The 24,945-nt window shown below is 36.6% G+C and overlaps 1 protein-coding gene and 1 long non-coding RNA gene across 2 annotated transcripts; both read right to left on the minus strand.

Moving 5' to 3' along the window:
* Positions 1 to 1,795: 1,795 nt before the first annotated feature.
* Positions 1,796 to 22,388, minus strand: LOC113065142 (zona pellucida sperm-binding protein 4-like). Its single transcript, XM_026236353.1, has 9 exons — positions 21,899 to 22,388; positions 21,661 to 21,848; positions 21,490 to 21,587; positions 21,263 to 21,418; positions 20,995 to 21,189; positions 20,775 to 20,922; positions 20,622 to 20,694; positions 20,488 to 20,550; positions 1,796 to 1,842 (listed from the first exon to the last, which is right to left on the minus strand). Exons 1-9 carry the CDS (start codon positions 22,371 to 22,373, stop codon positions 1,829 to 1,831), a joined length of 1,410 nt encoding a protein of 469 aa, XP_026092138.1. The 5' UTR covers positions 22,374 to 22,388; the 3' UTR covers positions 1,796 to 1,828.
* LOC113065143 (uncharacterized) lies at positions 6,544 to 15,579 on the minus strand. The gene is made up of 4 exons (XR_003278938.1): positions 15,339 to 15,579; positions 14,638 to 14,714; positions 13,987 to 14,073; positions 6,544 to 7,412 (listed from the first exon to the last, which is right to left on the minus strand). It is a non-coding gene; the product is annotated as an uncharacterized LOC113065143 (long non-coding RNA).
* Positions 22,389 to 24,945: the final 2,557 nt, after the last annotated feature.

Raw genomic sequence — 24,945 nt, forward strand, 5'->3', positions numbered from 1 at the left:
TATCTTTAACCCCTTTGCTGTCAAGGATCAACACCGGCCCCAGATTATTGTTTTACTTTCACAGCAAGTTAAACATCACTCTCTCACTTGACCTGGAGAAACTGTGGATCAGTTGAAAGTTTAAAGACTCTAGCTTCAATATTTGACCAATGATAAAACGTTGTTGCAGTGACCGTCATTTATGTCAGTAGTACAAAATAAATAGGAGTCATTTTTAGAATAGAAACTCACCAAGCATTCATATTCAGTCAAGTCTGCAGTGGTTTGTGTTCTCATAGATTCACTGAAAAGCGTCAAACAGGGTTTATAGTCAAAAGTTGCATATACACCGAGATATGTTTACTTCATATTTCTTCAGAAAGAATCATAATTTCTAATCATTTTCCACTGATTTACGCGATCTGATGATAATGATCCGCTCCCAGCCCAACCCCTGCGCGCTGACAGAGACCGGATTCGGCCGTGTCTTGTCCATCATAACTGTGCAAAATATTCCGCCCCATCCTACCCATGATGCATTTCCTGTACACATCTGTGTTGATATCTGACCACAACAACACAGAGAAACCTCTGTACCCATGAAATATCCAAATAATAAACACACGATTACGTTAGTTAATGGTTGGTATGTTATTTTCTTGAGATTTGCGGCATTTTTATAACAATATTAAAAATGTACATCTGAAATACTAACTTGTGCAGCCACGTAAAAAGCTATAAATAGCATATTTTTACAACAGTAAAATTCCACATGTGATCGCAAAAGGAGGTTATTACAAACAATTGATTATTTTCATGAAAAGTCTTATGTAGCTTGATGCTAACATTAGCTCTAATGCAGCTACATAGCAGGTGCAGTTCTTCTTCATAATGCATTTTGTCAAAGGTAGTAAGAAAATGTTTTGTTGTATTTTTATAGTAAGGCTTTTGATAATAGTGGGGTAAATGTATACTGGAAATGAAGAATAATGATAAATGAGGATTTTGTGTAATACCTGGCTGATGTGTGAAAGGCTCGTTTCGTAAGAACAATAGAATCATGAATGGGGCAGTTTTGCCGGTCCAAACAAGAGATAATCGCATTCCAGGAGTCATAAATCAAGTTTATTAGCCTTCTCTAAAAACACATGACACGGTCTTTGTAGACTTGTGGCTTTAGCTTCATTATGTATCTAAAATCATATCCTACATCATTTTTAAATGCACTTAAATAGGTTTTTAATATTTTTACTGACATGTTTGAGCTTACGTATATCTCTATTATAACCATCTGAGTAATTCTGATTCCTGAACAGTAAACTTTGAGGTGTCAGCTTTGTGAACAGATGTTGATTATGTATCTAGTAAAAAGACTCTTTCTACAGGTTTGGAACGATACGGGGGTAAGTGATTAGGGACACAATTTTCATTTTGGGGAGGAGTATCCCTTTAATAGCATTACTTTGAGTTGAGGACAATTGACACGGTTTCGTGTTTGCTTCAAGACAGTCGAGAATTGATTTCAATTTAAAACTTGAGCTCAGCAATTTGAGTTGTATTTAAAACAAAAGCCGCAAAGTAATCCACATAACTTTAGATTGTGAATATTGGGAAGCAAACTACTGTTTTGAAGACAAATTAAAAAAGGGGAACCTTGTGCTGTCCCAGGTTAGCAACTGGAGGATGGATAAAGGAATGCACAACCTTACAAGAGGTTGTGAAACCTTGGTTTAATAGTGGGAGGAAAAAAACAACTGGGAAGAGGCATGTAATCCCGGATTCTGCCGAACCAAAACAATAGACAAAGAGATACCTTGGGGTTCTGCACGGTTTATTAAAAACACTAGATTTACATGACCAGAGTTCAGACAGGAACCACTTTGGCAAGTGTACTTGAGTTTATTGAACACAATTTATCTTTGGCGGTATGGTTCCTTATGGGGGTTCTTGCTCCCAGAATAATTGAACATACAAGAGCTTTAACATTAACCCCCAAAACATAATGAGAGTATTACTGCCTGAAGAAGAACCCCCAAAACCAACCTTGTTCCAGTCCTGCAAAGAGAAAAGACAGTGTTATTGAGATATCCTTAATGTAACCTACTGGCTAGCGAAGGGGTATCTCCCTTCTAATGAGGCAGAAAATAGCGAGCTCTCTATAATTAAGGTAGCTGGTAATAGCAGCGAGGTATTTTTCCAGGGGGAGAACCATAAATGAGCAGCATGTCCCTGAGCTTGGTATGAGTGGTAGGAGAGTAGCGTTTCCTTGTTTCCTTCCTGCAAAAGAGAAAGAATGTTATAGAGATGTCCTTAAGCAGCCTATGGTAGGAGAGGCGTGTTCTCCTGTCTAAAGCGAGGGAGAGAATAGCAAGACCCCTCTTATTTTAAGTAGCAGGGGTGTTCATCCTCTGCTGCAGGATAAACAGCAGTCCCCTGCAGCCATAGCAGCAAAGGGTGTTCTCTCCAGCTGGAGAGAACAGCAGGTCCCTTTCTTCTGAGGGGGAGTTCGTCCCTCGCTTGAGGGATAACAGCGGCCCCCTCATGTATCACGGCAAGGGGTAATCTCCCAGCAGGAGAAAACAGCAGCCCCTTTTCCTTTATAATTATTATTATTTTTCCTCTCTCATCTCCTTCAAGTTTGCCTTCTCCATCTCCATTTAAGTAACAGGGGTGTTCATCCTCTGCTGCAGGATGAACAGCAGTCCCCTGCAGCCATAGCAGCAAAGGGTGTTCTCTCCAGCTGGAGAGAACAGCAGTCCCTTTCTTCTGAGGGGGAGCTCGTCCCTCGCTTGAGGGATAACAGCGGCCCCCTCATGTATCGCGGCAAGGGGTAATCTCCCAGCAGGAGAAAACAGCAGCCCCTTTTCCTTTATAATTTTTTTTTTTTTTATAATCTCCTTCTCATTCAACTTTGCCTTCTCCATCTCCATTAACAAAGCAGCAGCCGCCCCCCCCCCCCCTTTTTTTTTTTTACGTAGCAGCGAGGGTTTTCTCTAAGCAGCAGTTCCTTCCTTCCTCATTCTTCTCATTCTCCTTCTCCATTCCTTCTAATTCGCCTCCTCATTCTTTTCATCCTCCATCTCCTTCTTCTCATCATTCTTCTCCTTCCCCATTTCCTTCTTCTCATCCTCCTCCTCATCCTTATTATCCTCCTCATTTTTTATTATCCTCCTCATTCTTCTCATCCTCCTCCTCATTGTCCTTTTTCCCTTGCGGTCAGTGTCGTATTTTATTATTATTAAATGTACGTAGTACAAAATATCCACTGGTTATAACCAATGCTCCTATATTTAGCTGTAGATCAGTTATAGATCATTACTCTGCTTCAGAAGCCTGTCCAAAAAAGGTTCATGAGGAGAAACAGACATGTCTATAATAACATACTTATCACTATGAAGTAATAAAATGCAGAATTGTCAAATGCGCAGGCCTTTCAGAACATTTTGTGAGCACAGATACTCAACACTACTTAATACGGTGCCATGTATTTCAAGAATAAGGTCACTTGATTTCTTTTTTTTTTTTTTTTTTTTGACAATACAACAGCTGACTACATTAATGCTTTTACATTCTAACGCAGATTTGTGGCCATTTTTTGGAACTGAAATGTTGAATAAACCCCGAAACACACGTGAACGTAGTCATGTAGTGAGTCTGGCCAATCGTGAACAGCTGTATTGTCATCGGCGCTCCAGCTGTCACTCTGGAGAAGTGCAGGCTGAATCAGCCTTTCATTTGGGAAGATTTCTCCAATTGATGTTCAGAGTGCGATTGATGAATTAAAAGTGACTAGTGGTGAAGGATTAGATGGAATTGAAAATAGGTATCTTAAATTAACTTCACATATTCTTATGTATCCACTAGCTGATTTATTTAATCTTTCTTTGTCTACATGTGAGTTGCCGGTGATCTGGAAATGTGCACGCATTACTCCGCTTTATAAGGGTGGTGATGTACTTGATATTAATAACTATAGACCAATATCTATTATATGTTCTATATCTAAAGTTTTTGAAAAATTAATTTATAAACATCTTTCAAATTATTTATCTATTAATAATATTCTATCATCATCTCAATCTGGTTTTAGGTCTAATCATTCCACAACTACTGCATTACTTAAGTTTACAAATGATGTGTTTTCAGCCTCAGATAATGGTAAGCTTACAGGTGCTATTTTTCTTGATTTGACTAAAGCTTTTGATTTGGTTGATCGTTATCTGCTTTTAGATAAACTTCATGCTATTGGTTGTTCAAAAAATACAATTTTGTGGTTTAATTCATATCTACATAACAGGAAACAATGCGTTGTCCTAAATGGGAATAAATCTGATTTCCTGATTCAGCAAAGAGGTGTGCCTCAAGGTTCAGTTCTGGGACCACTTCTTTTTTCTATTTATGTAAATAATCTACCATTACTTCTTAAGAACTGTCAGGTTCAACTTTATGCAGATGATACTGTCATATATACATGTAATTCTGATCCTTTACAAATTCAGTTATCTCTTCAATCGGATTTTAATAGTTTACAAGACTGGCTTTTGGCTAATAAATTAGTTCTTAATAAAACCAAGTCATATACTATGATTCTTGGTTCTAGATATAAACTTAATTCTAAAAGCTGTTCTTGTGTTATTTCATGTAATGACGGTATTCCTCTGCATAAAGTTGACACTATTAAATATCTTGGTGTATGGCTTGATTCTAAACTCTCCTTTAAACCACATATTAATCATGTTTTACGAAAAGTCAATGTTGGAATGAGTATTTTGCATCGATCTCTAAATTGCTTCTCTTAGAGTGTTCGTAAGAAACTAGTAGTTCAATTAATATTTCCGTTTTTTGATTACTCTGATGTGGTTTATCAGACGGCATTAAAATCTGATCTTGTCTCACTTAATTCGGCATATAATAGAATTTGTAGATTCGTTTTAGGATGTTCTTTTTCCAGTCACCATTGTACAATGTATGATGCACTTCAGTGGCCATCTTTGAATGTGAGAAGGCAGACTCACTGGCTCCAATTTATATTTAAATGTATTTACTTTGATTATTATAGTTATCTACAACAATACTTTGTATTTTTTTCTTCAAATCATCAAGTTAGGCACTCTGTCCAGACTTACTTTCACGTTCCTCGTGTAAAAAAAAACAATTGGTAAGAGAGCATTTATGTTTAAATCTATACTAGACTGGAATAATTTGCCTGTAGATATTAGATCCATTACCTCTTTTCGGTTGTTTAAACAATCTCTATTATCTTATTTTAAAGTAGATTGCACATGCTATCATTGAAACTGTCGGTGTTGTTATGTGTACTGTAGTTTTGTTTTTTGTTTGTTTTTTTCTTGGTGGTGTTTTACTGTTCGCCTGTTTGTTGATGTTTTGTTAATTGTAATCTTGTAATGCTCTTTAAGTTGTAATTGTGTTTCATTGTAAGGACCCCCTCGAAAACGAGATGATACATCTCAAGGGGTTAATCCTAATAAATTCTAATATCAAATTGCCAACAGGTGGCGCACTTGGCCCGATACAATGGTTTGTATAGATGTCCTTACAATAATGATGTCCTTAGATTTTGTCCCAATAACGATTAATGTTTGTGGGAGAATGACACATCATGTTCATACATCCTTCGATATGTGATTTTTGTAGCATAACAGATGGTTAATCTATTTGGGATTTAATTTACAGACTTGCAACATTTCCCTGATTGATGACTGACGATTCCACTGCATTTCGCGGACTAGCCACAAATTAATTCTTGTTTACATTATTCCGCTGTTGTGATGACGATATTCGAGAGTCCAGTCCAGTGACATGATCTGACACGACTGTAGCATTCACCCAGCTAACAAATTTATGTTGTGAGAACGTTTTCCTAACGTTCCCTTTTGGTTGTGGAAACGTTATTTTGAATGTTGCAAATAACGTTGAAATGTCCAGTTTGTTTAATGTTCCCAGAACGTTTTTTTATGGTTAGTATAACGTTCCTACAACGTTCTTGAAACTTACATTTCATAAAAAATATAACGTTCTATGAACGTTTATTTAGAATGTTCCAAAAACGTTGAAATGTCCAGTTTGCTTAATGTTCCCAGAACGTTTTTTTATGGTTAGTATAACGTTCCTACAACGTTCTTGAAACTTACATTTCATAAAAAATATAACGTTCTATGAACGTTTATTTAGAATGTTCCAAAAACGTTGAAATGTCCAGTTTGCTTAATGTTCCCAGAACGTTTTTTATGGTTAGTATAACGTTCCTACAACGTTCTTGAAACTTACATTTCATAAAAAATATAACGTTCTATGAACGTTTATTTAGAATGTTCCAAAAACGTTGAAATGTCCAGTTTGCTTAATGTTCCCAGAATGTTTTTTTATGGTTAGTATAACGTTCCTACAACGTTCTTGAAACTTACATTTCATAAAAAATATAACGTTCTATGAACGTTTATTTAGAATGTTCCAAAAACGTTGAAATGTCCAGTTTGCTTAATGTTCCCAGAATGTTTTTTTATGGTTAGTATAACGTTCCTACAACGTTCTTGAAACTTACATTTCATAAAAAATATAACGTTCTATGAACATTTGTTTTGAACATTCCAATAACGTTAAAATGTCTAGTTTGCTTAACGTTGCTAGAACATTATTTTACAGTATGGTCAGCATAACGTTCCTGCAACCTAATTTTCATTTAAACACAATATTCTATTCACATTTATTTGGAAAATTCCAAGAACATTAAAATGTTGGAACTTTATTTTATGGTCAGCATAATGTGCCTACAATGTTCTTTCCACTTAAATTTTATTAAGAATAAAACATTGTATAAACTTTAATTTGAACATTACAAAGTGTAGCTTAATAAAATTTTATTTTCAGGTTAGCACTGTTGCAACATTCTCTTTCAGCATGACATTTATTAACACAACATCCCAGATCCAAGCAAGCATTCAATTACATGTGCATTTCAACAGGTATCTGAATTATTAAAGATAATCACTTTCACTTTCAACACATTGAACAGACTGGTGAAAATTTCATATCTTGTAAAAAAAAATGTAAGTCCCCTGTAGTCAAATATTTAATCTAATTTTTTTTGCTATAATTTGTCTTTAGCTTTGTGCTTGTGCGCTGGTATTGGCATGCTATAGGAAATTATTCTTAGATGTGATTGGTTATTGGATTGTGATGTAGCAATATTTAATGCCACAAAGACAAAAAAACAGCATAAAAACTTGATTTTCACTACAGAAGGACTTTAATATTTAGTTTAATATTTATGACAATAAACTATTGCTTCATAGCTAAATATAAACTATCATATGAACATTTTATTATTGAAAACTTCTATATGAATTTGTGTTTGGGGTGTGGGTGCTGAAAAACTAGCACTGTGGGAACTGTCCGGTCTCTCCGCGCTCCATCTGTAAAGTAAACAGATTAGCTGATGTTACAAACTGTGTTATTACAAAATTCAACGGAAAGACAAAAATGATGAAAGATTATAAAAAAATAAAAATAATTGTCTAAATGGGTGTGAACAACATGAGGGTGACACAGTTAAACTTTCTACTTGGACAATGCAGCCACACTGCTCAGTTTAAATATGCAGTAAAATCAGTGCTGTTAAATGTTATTACCGTACCAGCGTAATGTTATGCTAAACATATTTGATATTAGAATTAGGGATGGGTAACGATTTTTGCATGATTATGCATGATTAATTGAAAGGGGCAATTTTGGAGGGGCAAACGCCATAGAATTATAAAGCAATATGTTGTGAGAGGGTCTTCTGTCTCACCGCATCCCAAACGACTCAAAATAATGAACCACAAAGTTAACAGGATGATGCAGTCCACTAGTGTTCTCAAAAGACCCGGTACTTCGGTACCAAATCGGTACTAAAAAATGTAAAAGTGACGGTACCAGGTTTCTTTAAGTACCCGTAGTCCCGAGGTCCCGTTCAAACCCGGTTCAGCGCTATGATTTCCGCGAAGCAGAAAACGAGGACGGAATCTCAAAATCCAGTCATGAAAATGAAACTTACATTTTAATATGGACAGTCATGGAATTTGTCGAAGTTAGCATAAATGAATCAAATCAAATCTCCATATGGACCAGTATCTGTAAATGTTAAAACGCAAATGTTGCTTGAAATATGAATCCGTGTTCTGTGCGTCTCTGTGTGTATTAATGAATGGCAGAGACGTGCGGGTTTGTTTACTACATAGACTGAAGCGCATAATTTCAGCATCTGAGCTTCAGAGTTCTCTCTCCATCAAGAGATCTTTTGAGTTTCTCACACATGCAAAAGAGAGAGAGCGAGAGTCTTACCACGCTGAATCGACACGCTATATGTAAACTATTCTTTATTGTCTTTTCCTGTAAGTTAATAAAGAATTATTCATATTAATTTTTGAACAAGCAGAAGACATAACGGTTTCTCCAGTAGTGGGCGGAGCTAATGCGCAAATGGCAATTTCATTGGCTGGCACTGATCTAGTACCCTCCCCTGTTTTGATTTCAGCAAATCAGTTTGACCGAACGCAGACAACGTGATTAATATTCATGAACCCAGCAGCTCATCAATTCATAGTGCATTGTATATACATTAGTATGATAGTAGTATTACTACTAGTATTATCTTTTAATAATAATTAATATGATCTATTACTATTTTTTTTACAGAAACCATCAATGACAAAAAATATCATAAGCATCACCACCAGTCTTAAGTTCAGTTAAAATGACAAATATGCTTTCATTAGGCCTAAAAGTTAATTTTTACATAAAGGCATTGTGCTAGAAATATTACTATTATTTAGTAAAATGTATGTGATACTACTACTATTGTTGAAATAATTTATAAAACTTTATTTTTTTAAAAGAAATAAATCACAATATTTCTTCCACGTTTTAATTTTACTAGAAAATCCCCTTTATTTACCAGATATAAAATGGTAAATTAAAAGACAAATTAAATTTGGGTGAAACATGTTTACTGTTTTTCATAATTATATAAATTGTAGAAAAACTTTAAACCAAATTGTAAATAAGTACAAAGAATGGCATTGGTTTTATTTTTAGTGCTAAAAAGTTATTTTTTTTTAAATTAGAATATTTTTGTGTTTTGCTTTGGTACCGATAACCATGGATTTTCACTGGTATCGGTACCGAATACTGAAATTTTGGTACCGTGACAACACTTCACTGTGCAGAGCGAGAAACTTCCTGTCTCCCACGTAATTCGTGATTACGAGCTAGCTGCATTAAAATGAATTGTTATTTGTTGAAGGACTAAAATGTAATATTCCACTGGTTAGATAACCATAAAATGTTTTTAAACCATTAAAAAATTTGACTCTTGTTATGTTGATTTTTACATATGAACATGTTATGTTTTTATGTTCACATAACACGTTATGTGACTATTCGCAAGTTTTTAATTATGGTAAGCTTGGAAATAATATGTAACGTTTCAATCTAGGCCTGTAGCTATCGAATATTTAAGTAATCGAGTATTCTACCAAAAATTCCATCGATTAATCGAGTAATCAGTTAAAATGCGTTTTTGCTTAATTAAAGTGCAATATTAATTATGCAAGAGAAAATAAGACTCCTGGGTCTCTTAAAATGAACAACTAAGTTTCCTTTTATATAAAAAAAATATATTTTAATTTTTGAAATGCATAGAATGCAATGCATACATCAAAAATAAACATTTAATCACTACCCATTGTTTCTCTGTCTGTACTTGTCCTGTGAACAATGACAATAAAGTTATATATAAAGTTAAATTAAGTGCATTTAAGTGCCATTCAATTGGGGTTTTAAATAGATGCACATTAAACACATAAAACATTAATTTAATTAATCTTTTAATTATTGAAAATTAAGCAAACTTAACTTTTCAGTACTAACCCGCAATAACTTTAATAAACCAGACTTTTATTTTGACGGGTTGACATACCTTTACAGTTCTGTGTATGTGATGTGACGCTAGTTTTAATCAAATCAAATGGTCAAATGCTCATGAAGTGATTTTCAGTGCAGTTCTTGAGATGTTCTTCATGTGTTCACGTCCTTATTTAGAGAGACAGCAGACGCTGAAATCACCGCTAGCGTCATGCGCGCTTCCGTGTGTTTAATGAATGAAGACGCGCTTCTGCTCCATTCATTAACAGAGACACGCAGAACATGCAGGATTCATATTTAAATAGACTGTTCCGGCTTAATATTTACAGATATTAGTCCATATCATGATTTGATGTAAGTGCAAAGACTTTTCGATTATTTCATTCAAAATTTGGCAAATTCCGTGCCATTCCGCGTAAACTGTAAAATCTGTTTTTATGACTGGATTCCGTGATTCCCTCCATGTTTTCTGCATCGGGGAAATCATAGGGCTCTAGTTGTGGTATGCCAGCTCTATCTTGCAATGGACACACGCCAGGACGTTCTCTTTACGTTTGCCCGTGCCCTCAAATCAAAACACTGCTGACTCCTTATGTCTCCTTTCGCTTTGTGGGTGACGTAAATGCGTTGTGTCACATAAAAGAGGCTTCGAGGCAGAGGAATTTGCTTCGATCATTTTTTTAATCGAGTTACTCGAGGAATCGTTTCAGCCCTATTTTAATCGCAATAAGCTTTGAGCTTTGTTACTTTTTATTATAACACAAAGCCTCAGGCTTCTGTCAATTTTAAGATAAAATACAAACAATAAATGAATAACGTGAAGTAGGGATGTCAAATTTCGATTATTTCCATGATCGATCGTCGTTTAAATTAACGATCAATTAATCGATTAATTGTTAACCATAATACTGCAAAATGCGTCTATTGCAGGCACACAGTCAGCGGTATGACAGGATGTGCAAAAGCCAAACACACACACACAAAACGCTTTCTCACTTGAATTAAAGAGGTTTTAGTCTGAATAAAATGCTAGTAGCAGGATTATAAAATGAATAGATGCGATTATGATCATTTGATAAAATGAAGAGAGCACGCCATACTTTTGAGGTCATTTTACTTTGTTGACAGTTTCCAATCCCGCACGGAGAACGCTGAACGCGCATCTTTAAATGGTTTTGTGGTGCTCGTTGTTGTATTTTAAAGCACAATTGCAATGTTTTCAACTGACATTATTGTATAAAATTATCCGAAATGTGGAGCGCGTGTGACTGCGCTGCACATTAAGTGAACTACATCGGCGCTGCTGCACCAAAACACAGTTGCTCACATTAATTTGATCCTGCTGGATTCTGTCCTAGAAAATGTCCAATTTTTAAAAATCCGGCATACAGCGCATTAGATCTTGACAGTGCATGCGTGCAGTCGAGGATGAGCGAGCACGGATTTGGCTAGATTTATTTGGAGGTTATTGCTCATGTCTCATTCGGCACAAATCGAAATGTTTCCATATTCGCAATGTATTTGAATGTTAAACTATTATTTATAATGTAAACTAGGCTTGTACTTAACACGCATTCGCATATAGACGGAAAAGATCCTCTTCATATGAGCAAAAACGTCCTTGGCATAACAGCAGAGTGGACCGGTATACTACGGTCTATTTAAACTGAATGCTCCAGGAATGTGTCGGTCACAGCGCCTATTAATCGCTGTTTTGAATCCAGCAATTATTTATTTAGAAATGATAAGATCTGATTATGACAAGTGTGGTATAAAAGCTTTGTTTATTAGAGGAATAATAGATTAACTGGAAAATGTTACATCGCGATCATGCTTTTGGACCCCATATAGTCTTCATTTACGCGGCTTTGTTCTGGTTTGCCGGTTGGTCACGAATTTCCACAAATTCTGTATATTTAGGCATTGTTTCTTTTCCTAAATCTTCATAGTCTAACCCTCTAATTTCCCATGTTTATTTTATTATCTTTCGCTTTTAATAACTGTTTTCGCATCTCTTACTGTGGTAAACATGGGAAGGGAAATTAAAGATTTCATGAATTAAGAATTCGTTCGATTTATTAATTTGTTCCCTTATTTCACTTAAATCATGGGTTATTTAGGGAACAAAATTCATGAAACATGGACAATTGCCACATTAATAATTCGTAGGAATGAATTAACAAGTTGTAGGAATGAAAAGACTACCTGTCCTGTCACTGTGTCCCGCAGCCCTGCAAAGCGCACGATATAAAACAGTTATCTGATGAAATGATTAGTAACTACATTTCTATTGCTTTTAATGTTGAAGAACTTTTATGTTGTTTCTATTTTAATGTACTTTAAAGTTTAAATCACATTAAAAGCTTAATTTGTACATTGTGAATGAATGATGATGCTTTTATATATCATCACCGTCACTCACAGCCGCTGGCACGTGTTGAGTGCGCATGAGCCGCACGCAGCCCAACATTGAATCGGTTAACCGACCATCGATAGCCTTAATCGATTGCATCTCTTATCGACAATTAATCGATCATCGATTAATCGTTGACATCCCTAACGTGAAGCATGAAAGGTGCCACATCCTTTTTTAAATTACAGGTGTAATATATTCAATTTTACTTCATGCAATGTAACATGATTTCATTGTCGTAGTTTTGACTTAATTACTAAAATATTAATCTTTTTTTTTTTATTTGAGAAGGATAAACTGATCAAAATTGCTCAACTCACGGTCTTGAGCTGGTCGCTTTGTAGGCTATTTAAAAAACAAACAAACTTGAATTTAACAAACATAAAATGTTCCAATCATATTTCTGAATTAAATTAATAAAGAATCGAAACGACCAGCCATGTAAGGCTCTATGTTAGTTCTCTTGTTTCAATTAAAAGCTCCCCCTCGGTTTGTCGGGCCCATATAAGTACTACCTACTTTTTTCATGGAAGGGGACAGAATCTGACAGGGTAACAGAGATGGACAGAGCAATGGCCCGGAGCGTGAAGCGCAGTCTACAGGCCAGCGGGAAAAGGGAGACATAATCAGAGGGTAGTGCTGCCAATAACTAGAACTGTGGACATGCTCATTTTTTTTTAATAAAAATATAAAATAGGTTATTGTTATAAATACATACATTACATTTAATATTCAAATCAGTGCCTTCATTCAGGCTGTTCACAACATGTTTTAACGCGTACCGTGTTTTATGATATTCTGTTTAACACGTAATGTGTTTTAAGCCTAATAATTATGTCTGAATTAATCTGTTCTAATCTTAATCTGTAAACTTCATTTAAAAATGCTATGAATGTTCATGCTCATTTTAAAAAACGAAATGTCATAGGCTCCTACAACCTTGTGAGCAATTGATAATAGACGGACTGTTATGTTATTTATTGCCATCATTCGGATTTATATTAATATGCTTTAGCAATCATACAACCATCAATTGGCTTGGGTTAGGATAGACCTTTCTCTAATATATTCAACAGTTTACCATCATATAGACTGAAAGCCTGAATATTCTCTCTCCCTCTCTCTCTTTTTATGTGTGTGTGTTTATGCGTGTGGGGGGTGCATGCGCGGGGGGGGGGTTATTGACCACTAATCGAATAATACAAAGCGATTATCGATTATTACTTTTTCTTGAAATTTACATCCCTAAAAAGAATGCAAACTAAGTACATAATAAATATTATTTATTCAAATACATTGTGAATATGGAAACATTTTAATTTGTGTTGAATAGATACATTTAATTGAAATGATTTGTTGGGGAGTGAGAGGAACTAAAATAGCCTTTAGGCCTATTTCTGAATGAAATAATAAGTGACTTGTGTTTTTTTTTCTCTCAAAAAATAAAAATAAAATAAAAATTATACGAGTAGCATATTTTAACTATGCAGCAAACCTTTTAAAATATTTTTATAAATTACTTTGTAATTTAATTTTGTCAAAATCCTTAACGGTTGGTTAACGGTTAACCGGTTAAAATGAACATCCCTAGATCAACTATTCAGTAATTTCTGCTGATTTCAGAAAAATGTTGCCAAGTAAATATAAAGTTGTCCTGAACTGTGTCCTACCTAGTGTGTCTTGAAAAGATCTGCTGAGTCTTCTTTTCAGGAAGTAGATCTGCCAGGATATCATAGCTTGAATGACTGATAATGTTCCTGAAGACAAAACATAAAATTAGAGAAATTTAACTCACAATTAAGTAACATTTATGGACAACTTATTTTTATAATCATGTGTTAAAACATGGCAATGTGTAATTACTTATAGGAATTAAATGTATATTATCTATATATATTATATAAAATAAAAAGATATATATTGAATATTATAAAAAATTTGCCAATATCAAGATTTTTTCATATATCGCCAAGCCCTAATCTGAATCAAACATGACTGGTTCTTAGATGTCATGATGTCATTCTTGTTGGACTTTAGTTGAGGTTTGTTATTTTTCATCTGTGTATTAATGATTTGATTAATCTAATATGCAATTAGATAAGAAATATAGAACTTATAAAACAAAAGTATAGAATTGCTTCAGAAGACTTAACATTTGTGCTGCTGGTCATTTCTGGTCACCATTTCATCTGCATTAATAGCAAATCATCAAAAAATAAAAACAAAACTACGATGTATTTAAATAACTGTTTTTAACGTGACAAATTTCATCTGGTACAACACTAAAGCCCATCAATTTGTTTAATGTGAATAGTACTTACCGGTACTTCATTTCAGACCCATATTATGCAGCCTTCTTGCTGCCAATACCACCACACCTTCACTCTCTGCCTTTGCACTGAAAACATTGATTTCAAAGTATGACAGCAATTTGTTAGTATGAATTTTAAATAAGACAACGTGAGGAGCAAATAACTGTAAAATGTTAACTAAGGTTAAACAACCATTATAAACGCTCTTCAGCCCCTTTGTTAAACATTCGGCGGATTTAGTAAACTTGATCAGCATCAGATGGGACATTCTAGATGAAACCTACAGATATTCAGTAACACTGAACATAAAGGATAAAGTGTTTTAATGCAGTGAATGTGTGTTCGCTTTACCTCGCTTCAGATCTGTGTAGGGAGTGACGGTTAGAGATCAGCGTCTCTCTAACGGTAACATTAGTTTGAAAATAACGTTACACTTTGCGGGACTCGTCTTACGCTGTGTTAATGTGATAAACCACAAAAATACTTCTTAATTTACCAATGACGAACTGTTGTCTATAACACTGCATATTTAACACTTTACACCGTTGATAACTTTAATATAACTTAATGGTGCGTTATCACCTTGCTCCTGTGCTAACCTTAGCTAGAGTTACACACGTTTTGATAAGCTTGTTAATTTTCAGATAAAGTTGACTTTAGAGTGATTTAAATGGGATTAAAGAAGCTCGAAATGCTTAACGTTAACGTACCTGTATTTTTTACCATGACCGCGTCGTGTCTCGCGAATAACGTTAATCCTGCTGTGATCCCATCAGCGAGTGAGTGAGCGCGGTCCAGTGTGGATGAGCGGAGTGCACGTGACGTGACTGACTGAAAAATGCGCGCGGTTTTTGAAAAACACACGGATATTATTTTGTCGAGTAAAATAATTACTTTTTTACTCTGTTTGAAAACACGAATTATGTTCATTATTCTTTTAAATATTTTGTGGTCAGCCATTTATACTTAAAAAGAATAGATTGTATGGCAGATTCAATAAATTAATATGTATTTTTTTAGCTTGAGTTCTGCTTAACCTAAATAGCTTTTGAGTTCAAATCACAAATTAAGATGAAATAATCTGTTACATTTTTGAGTTAAATTAATTAACTTCAATTGGCAAATTTCACTTTTACAGTGTATGCCATTCACATAATACCCCAAAGTGACTTCAATAAATTCAAAAAGATGTATAATTAATAATTATAAATTACATTCAGGCGATTAGCCACCACATACTCAAGGTTGTAGTTTCATATTTAAATACATTTATTTTTCTATCCTAATGTATTCCATTGTATTCTATTCATGTTTTATATAGCCTATAAGAAAGAAGTTTCTCTCAACATTATGATAACGTTCCTAATAACCTGAAAATATAAGGACATGCTGTTATCATAATATTTTAGGATAACACCATAACATTTAGCAATTAATTAATTTAGAAATTACATTAATAAAATTGAAAGCTCTAAGAATATTGTTCTAAAATTGTTTTCTCTCAACATTGAGAAAATTAATTGAGTACAAATAAAGTCTTAAACATGTTCAGATATCATTGTGCTAAGAACATTATCTATCAACCTTACAAGTACAGATAACGTCCTAAAGACATTCAGAGAACGTTGTTATAAGAACGTTTTCTAGTGACCCTATAAGAACATTCATCAAGTACAGATAATGTCCTAAAGACTTTCCAAGAATGTTGTTCTAAGAATGTTTACTGTCAACCTTCTAAGAACATTCATCAAGTACAGATAACGTCCTAAAGACGTTCCGGGAACATTGGTCTAAGAACGTTTTCTAGAGACCTTATGAGAACATCCATCAAGTACAGATAACGTCCTAAAGACATTCCGAGAACATTGTTCTAAGCACGTTTTCTGTCAACCTTAGAAGAACATTCATCAAGGACAGATAACGTCCTAAAGACGTTCCGGGAACATTGGTCTAAGAAAGTTTTCTGTCAACCTTAGAAGAACATCCATCAAGTACAGATAACGTCGAAAAGACGTTCCAAGAATGTTGTTCTAAGAACGTTTTCTAGCGACCTTATAAGAACATTCATCAAGTACAAATAACGTCCTAAAGACGTTCCGAGAACGCTGTTCTAAGAACGTTTTCTGTCAACCTTAGAAGAACATTCGTCAAGGACAGATAATGTCCTAAAGACGTTCCGAGAACGTTGTTCTAAGCATGTTTTCTGTCAACCTTATAAGAACATTCATCAAGGACAGATAACGTCCTAAAGACGTTCCGTGAACATTGGTCTAAGAACGTTTTCTGTCAACCTTAGAAGAACATTCATCAAGTACAGATAACATCCTAAAGACGTTACAAGAACGTTGTTCTAGGAACGTTTTCTAGCGACCTTAGAAGAACATCCATCAAGTACAAATAACGTCCTAAAGACGTTACAAGAACGTTTTTCTAAGAATGTTTTCTAGCGACCTTATAAGAACATTCATCAAGTACAAATAACGTCCTAAAGACGTTCCGAGAACGCTGTTCTAAGAACGTTTTCTGTCAACCTTAGAAGAAAATTCATCAAGGACAGATAACGTCCTAAAGACGTTCCGGGAACATTGGTCTAAGAACGTTTTCTAGAGACCTTATAAGAACATCCATCAAGTAAAGATAACGTCCTAAAGACATTCCGAGAACATTGTTCTAAGCACGTTTTCTGTCAACCTTAGAAGAACATTCATCAAGGACAGATAACGTCCTAAAGACGTTCCGGGAAGATTGGTCTAAGAACGTTTTCTGTCAACCTTAGAAGAACATTCATCAAGGACAGATAACGTCCTAAAGACGTTCCGGGAACATTGGTCTAAGAACGTTTTCTAGAGACCTTATAAGAACATCCATCAAGTAAAGATAACGTCCTAAAGACATTCCGAGAACATTGTTCTAAGCACGTTTTCTGTCAACCTTAGAAGAATATTCATCAAGGACAGATAACGTCCTAAAGACGTTCCGGGAAGATTGGTCTAAGAACGTTTTCTGTCAACCTTAGAATAACATTCATCAAGGACAGATAACGTCCTAAAGACGTTCCGGGAACATTGGTCTAAGAACGTTTTCTAGAGACCTTATAAGAACATCCATCAAGTACAGATAACGTCCTAAAGACATTCCGAGAACATTGTTCTAAGCACGTTTTCTGTCAACCTTAGAAGAACATTCATCAAGGACAGATAACGTCCTAAAGACGTTCCGGGAAGATTGGTCTAAGAACGTTTTCTGTCAACCTTAGAAGAACATTCGTCAAGGACAGATAACGTCCTGAAGACGTTCCAAGAACATTGTTCTAAGAACGTTTTCTAGCGACCTTATAATAACATTCATCAAGTACAGATAACGTCTTAAAGACGTTCCGAGAACGTTGTTCTAAGAACGTTTTCTGTCAACCTTAGAAGAACATTCATCAAGGACAGATAACGTCCTAAAGACGTTCCAAGAATGTTGTTCTAAGAACGTTTTCTAGCAACCTTATAAGAACATTCATCAAGTACAAATAACGTCCTAAAGACGTTCCGAGAACGCTGTTCTAAGAACGTTTTCTGTCAACCTTAGAAGAACATTCGTCAAGGACAGATAACGTCCTAAAGACATTCCGAGAACGTTGTTCTAAGCACGTTTTCTGTCAACCTTAGAAGAACATTCATCAAGGACAGATAACGTCCTAAAGACGTTCCAAGAATGTTGTTCTAAGAACGTTTTCTAGCAACCTTATAAGAACATTCATCAAGTACAAATAACGTCCTAAAGACGTTCCGAGAACGCTGTTCTAAGAACGTTTTCTGTCAACCTTAGAAGAACATTCATCAAGGACAGATAACGTCCTAAAGACATTCCGAGAACGTTGTTCTAAGCACGTTTTCTGTCAACCTTAGAAGAACATTCATCAAGGACAGATAACGTCCTAAAGACGTTCCGGGAACATTGGTCTAAGAACGTTTTCTGTCAACCTTAGAAGAACATCCATCAAGTACAGATAACGTCCAAAAGACGTTCCAAGAACGTTGTTCTAAGAACGTTTTCTGTCAACCTTAGAAGAACATTCATCAAGTACAAATAACGTCCTAAAGACGTTACAAGAACGTTGTTCTAAGAACGTTTTCTAGCGACCTTATAAGAACATTCATCAAGTACAAATAACGTCCTAAAGATGTTCCGAGAACGTTGTTCTAAGAACGTTTTCTATTAACCTTACAAGAACATTACCAACGTTATAAGAACGTTCCAAAAACATTATTTTAATAATGTTTTGTACTAACATTTACACAACCTTTAAAGAACGTTAGTGAATGTTGTGGGAACGTTCCCTGTTAGCTGGGCAACACCGTGTGTGATTATAAAATGGCAATAATACCTACCCTGATGCTGGGGAACCATAAGAGCAAATATTAACTCAAAATGCGCATTTCCAGGCAACTATTAAATCAAAGCGCTTATACAATTAACCCTGAAAACACTGCATTAATTTTCAGCATTTACGAGGATTCGAACACCCGTACTATGACCCTGTACGATGGCGAATGTGACGCGTATGAGCCAAAGAGTTAGCCAAGCGTTTGATCAGGTGCACGCTCAGTCAGCGGAGGCTCGCAGTTGAGCCGGCAAAAGCATTAATCCCTCCGATGCACGGCAGGACTAGCACATGATTTTGGACAATATATAAACCTCACAAGCAAGCAGTCCCATATCTTGATAGCTTAAACAAATATCTTCTTAGTGTGTGGAGTGGGGCGGGATCGCCCGCAGTCGGAAAGAGGAGTACCGAAGGGTGCTCTTTAAACAGCTGAAAATCAGCTTGCACCTGTAAAGCAGGAAGCCTTTAAAAAAAAATAATAATAATAAAAAATTATATATATATATATATATATATATATATATATATATATATATATATATATATATATATATATATATATATATATATATATATATATATATATATATATATATTATATGGTCAGACTTTAATTTAGGCAACAGCATGCCCTTGTCGGATACGTTTTGCATTTATACGAGCAAAATTACTATCTGTTCATGTAGTATAAAGCACTTCATCGTGTTTGAGCAACAGCAAATCGCGGATTAAACCCAGTGTGTTGTAGTTGTCAGATAGTTTGATGAAGCATCCCTGAAGCAGCAAATATCGACAGCCTTGACCACAGATTAACGAGGCTCGTGGGTATATTTAACTGTGTTACCGGTGTAGTAATATGATAGCATGCCTCACAACGTAACAGAAAAATAGCTTTTCAATAAACAAAGTCTGAAGCATGTTCGCCAAATAGCACTAGTTTGTAAAAATGAAATACTTTGCTTGGCTTCGTGAAGACGTCCAAAGATTAATTAAAGTTGAAATTGCCAGTTGTTCGTGGATGCTTTGATTTGTTGAATATATGGCTTCTTCCAGCGGGGAGCAGATCTCTTGTAAGTTGTGATTTGGTCGTATTAGTACACACTGACGATGAATCACGTGAGAAGAGTCTATATCAAGCTCACTTGTATCAATTCAGTCTGTTGCTTGACAAACAACACAGCGAATTCGCTTAAGTTCGAGACTGAAATCTGGTGAGATACTCTGTGGGAATCCTGCCAAGCCTGATTTGACGCTTCGTATGGAGATAGATTCGCCGTGTAATAGTTCCTGAGTGAGCAAAGGCTCTCGTGAGCAGTTTGAGCCTTGCGAGTCGTTGAGCATACTTACCGAGCCGTAGTGCCACGTATATATATAGGCCCGTGTCTAATAGTGAGAGGTGGTGATTGGAGCGATTTGACAGCTGACCACATCAGCTGTTCACAGCCTTGCCTCCGTGGCCTGACTGAACTGACGCTGCGCTCGATTAACTTCTCCACTAGAAACCACAGTCTGCTCCCCAGAGACAGCCTTGATACGAGTGTCTCTTCCTGAAAGAGAAGTGTTAGAACGCACTTCTAAAATGCTCAGTTCCTCTTGTCGAGAGAAGGAAAGAACTCACGTTTTCTGGTGCAGCTTTGCTCACAAGAGCCAGATGATGGATGGCACACGTCTGTACTGCAGTGGATGAAGATCTGACAGGGAAGAAAGAGGCTCAAGTCATAGAATCCACAAGTAGTACATACAACAAATGTTCAAGTAAAGGGGGGCATACGGTTTCGTGCAGAGCAGCCAGTGAGGCTGGATCTACAAATGTGAACATCTTCACAACAAAGCGCTTGTAGTGGGTTGGGAACTGAAGACCAGACGATCCAGTCACTGGAACCAGTGTGGTCAGATAGCGGTCGTCCTGGTAAGGGCATCTGAAGACAAAATAGAAGGTTAGAAAGGGTCTCCCAGCAGACTAACTGGATAAAGATTGGCTGTACACTCACCCATCAATCAGAAGGTCCCAATGGGGGAGACTGAGTGGACTGGGGGTTGAAGTAGTCCAACAACGTCCCAACATCAGGACAATGTTGGGGTCAGTCCTCGCCATAATGTGCACCTCAACATACGCAGGCTCTCGCAGGACTTTTGTGATGGGATAATCAGCATCATTGTAGTAGAACGTGAAGGCCTCATCCCCGGAGGAACAACACTGGGGTTTAACCAGACTCCAGTTTGAAAGGATTTAGGCAGACACAGGACAAGGCCTTACCTTCAGCACAGTCTTTGGTGACACATTGGCCATTGGCCAGTCTGAGCTCCACCCTGAGAGGTCCAGGAGCAGCTAGTGGTGGAGGTGGAGGAACAGAGTTGACCTCCACAACCAAAGCTTCCACGGAAGTTCCCGAATATCTACACTGGAAGAGAAACCCGGACAACAAACAGCAAGCTTGTAGCATTTATCAGAGATTAATGGTCACACCAAGTCATGGATCACCTACTCTAAATGACTGTCCCTTGTGATGGAACCATATGGTCCAATCCCCACTTCATACGATGAGGTCATTCTGTTTTCATACACCACATATCCGCGTTCCTCCTGTGAATAGAAACAATGTCAACATCCAGTCCATCATAAGCGATGCAAAATTAAACTAGTAGCAGCTGCTCACCATCACGCTCGTGCCACATGCGGTCACAGGGAACTGATATATAGCAAAGGAAGGTGTAGACCCCACAGGAGCACAAGGTGGGTCGTTTCCACCCAGTAGATGAACCGAATCCAGACTCAGTCGAGGCAAGGTAACGTCTCGAGACACCACTACCACAAACTGACCATCTCTAATACACTGGACAGTCACTAGAACAAGAGCAGGTTAAATTTAACAGAATAAGATTGTGAACGCTTACCTGCCCTCCCATAGAAACACTGCTGTCCGTTAAAGCAGCAGTTGATAGCTTCACACTCAGCACCACGGATCCCAGGTAGACCACATTGGATCTGCTCAGAATCAGCTACAGCACATTTATCAAGGGACTCTGCTTTCACTACTGGCTTCTGAAACTGCTGTTTAACTGGCTTCTGAATCGGAAACTGCGGCTTAGGTTGTTGTGGAACTGCCTTCTGAAGCGGAAACTGCGGTGTAGGTGGTTGTGGAACAGGCTTTTGGAGCAGAAACTGCTGGTTAGTTAGCTGTTGAACTGGTTTCCGAGGCGGAAACTGCTGGTTAGTTAGCTGTTGAACTGGCCTCTGGAGCTGAAACTGCTGGTCAGTTTGCTGGATCATCAGAGCTTGAGCATCCTGAAGCGATTTACTCCACTGTGGAACAGCATGACAGAAAGCACAGACCACCAAAATCTGAGTCAAACACCAACTTCCAGCCATTGTTCAACAGCTAAACACAAAGTGAAGCTACTGCCCTTTGGTCTTTTCGTTTTCTACAGATTTCAGCTAATTAACGATAGTCCCTCCCTCTTCATTAACAACTGGGTGATTCTCATTGGATCTCAAGATTCGATTCTTAATGAGAAAAACGCTTATAAAAGCAACACAGAGGCTGCGTCCACATCTTCACTGACAACTCTGTCAAGCCTCTTTCATGTGGACGCTAAACATTCTTTCCAAATCTTTATCTTCGTCTGATACAGGCTCAAACATATCAGGTTGGATGCCTAATCTCGCCATCGTTCACGGTGGACAGAAGAGATCCGTGTTGTGAAACAGCCAATCAGAGCAGAGCAATCATTTTCATTTTCATTTCTCAACGATGGATTTGTTTCTTATAAACACACAGCCTTTCCCTTCACAAGACCGTAATCGATGTGAATTACTTGTGGATTATTTTGATATTTATAATAGCTCTTTGGACTTTCGTTCTGTTGCCACCCATTCACTGCAGAGGATTCATTGTGGAGCAAGTGATGTAATTCTACATTTTTCCAAATCTTTTCCCATGATAAACTAAAAACTCTTTAAAAAAGAGAGAGATTTTTATGAATATTCTCTCTTATTTGAGTCGTATCAGGTGCTTTTTTAAATGACATTCTTTGTCTATTGTAGACACACTGTCAAACTTTAATTGTAAAATTGTGAATAAGTGTAGATGAAAATCTCAGAACCTTATCAAGACTTCCATTGGCTAGTGACATTCCAGAACGTTTTCATTTGTTAATTACAGGTCCAGAGACCTTTGGAGGTGTTAGTGCTGGTTGTGCTTGTGGTGTGTGATCTGAAGAATGCTTTTGGAAGTTTGAGTTCCAGTCAAAGTCCAAAAAGCAAGAAGCATCAATCATATCCAGCTTCCAGAGTGCCTGTTTTTTCTCAAATGCTTGGGAACACTTTGCAGAAGGCCTCTCCGTTTCAGAGTCTCAACTACACTGGATATGCACAAGAGCCTCTTGGTCTAAAGGAGAAGCAGGTGTTGCAGGGTCCAGTGAAGCCTTTGGACTGGAGGTTTCCCATTGTTCCAGAAGTATCGAGTGAGATGGCAGTGGGTTTCCATTTGAGGCAACCTGTGACCCCCAGTAGTGTAGCTATTCAATGCGGTGAGAACCGGATTCATGTGGAGGTACAGCAGGACTTGTTTAGCAATGGTGAACTGATCCAGCCATCTGGTCTGACTCTGGGAGGATGTCCTGTTGTTGGTTTGGTCCCAGGCTCTAAGGTGCTCTTTTTTTGAGAATGAACTGCAGGACTGCAACAGTGTCTTGAGCTGTTAAGTGTTACTAGATTTATTGAACCCTGCTAAAAATAGGCCCTTGTATCGACGTTCTAGATTCAGGGAACCATCCATGGGACGGTTCTCTTATAGTAGGAAAGACTCTTAATAACTGCTTACTCTGGTAACCAAGTGTTATGGCATGACTTGCTAAGATGCCTTTTGGAATGGGTTCTTTTTTTCGGAGAACCCTCCTCATATTTCTCGTTACTGATAACGATTGATCTTAGCGCTTAGAGGCGCCATAGTGTACGTGATTACGTCATCGCATTTTGACAACATTGATTTGTCAAAAGAAACCAATGCTTTCGTTCCTCTGAGCCAAACAGAAATGATTGGTGACGCTTAGTCCCACCCCCGTGTCCAGATTGGTTCAAACTCTCCCATATTAAACCAATAAGTAGTCTTTTGAACTATTACTTAACATAACCTACTGCTTTGGAAAATGACCGAAAACAAAGTGAAAGTAAAGTCTGTCGTGAGTGCATGAATACAAACACACAATAATGCATTTGCATGAGAAAACCGTCCGAAAAAGCACAAAAACACTCAACAGAGTACTTTGAGATAAAACAAATCAAAAACAAGGATGAAACAGTGGTACATATCTGATAAATCACTGGGATTTATGTCTTGGGTTCGCTAGGCAACGTCCCGGTAAAATCGATTCTGACACAGATTACAGTCAACGGATCGATCATTTATATTATGCATACTATGTAAATCATTCTATAATTTATACAGTTCATAAAGATATTTGCACTTTTTTTCTGTTGCACTCTGAATATTTCTCACTCATTTTTATGTAGTTTGTGAATCATTTGCACTGTTTTTGCACTGTATTGTTGAAGAAAATTTGTGCAATTGTTTTTACTATATGCTGCATAGCTTGTGTTTGTTCATACTCCGATTGAAAATATATTTCTCAGAAGAAGAAAAGAAATGCAATTTTTTAAAAGAAAATCTAATTGAATGTTTTATGCCTTCATTTGATAACCAGAAAAATGTAAATACACAACAGAATTTCTGAGGGGAAAAAAAAAACATTTCATAGGGCCCTAAACATGTAATTTGTTAAACTTTTAATAAATTGCTGTGAAAATGTATAAATGTTATGGATTAAATGAATTAGACATGCTTTTTGATGAATACAACTAAATTTAACCATTAAAAAGAAGTTGAGAAAAATTAAAACAGATTTTATAGGGCCCTAAAAAAAGTAAAGTAATAAGTAGTGAC

Source organism: Carassius auratus, chromosome 47, assembly GCF_003368295.1.
Source record: "Carassius auratus strain Wakin chromosome 47, ASM336829v1, whole genome shotgun sequence".
Lineage (NCBI taxonomy): Eukaryota > Metazoa > Chordata > Actinopteri > Cypriniformes > Cyprinidae > Carassius > Carassius auratus.

Excerpts from the sequence above, each read along its gene's own strand:
- LOC113065142 (XM_026236353.1), bottom strand. The coding sequence starts at position 22,373 with ATGGCTGGAAGTTGGTGTTTGACTCAGATTTTGGTGGTCTGTGCTTTC. Across the intron at positions 21,849-21,898 it reads GTGTTTCTATGGGAGGGCAG|TGACTGTCCAGTGTATTAGA; the intron begins GTAAGCGTTCAC and ends CTCTTGTTCTAG. Across the intron at positions 21,190-21,262 it reads GTCACCAAAGACTGTGCTGA|CGGGGATGAGGCCTTCACGT; the intron begins AGGTAAGGCCTT and ends GTGTTGTTCCTC.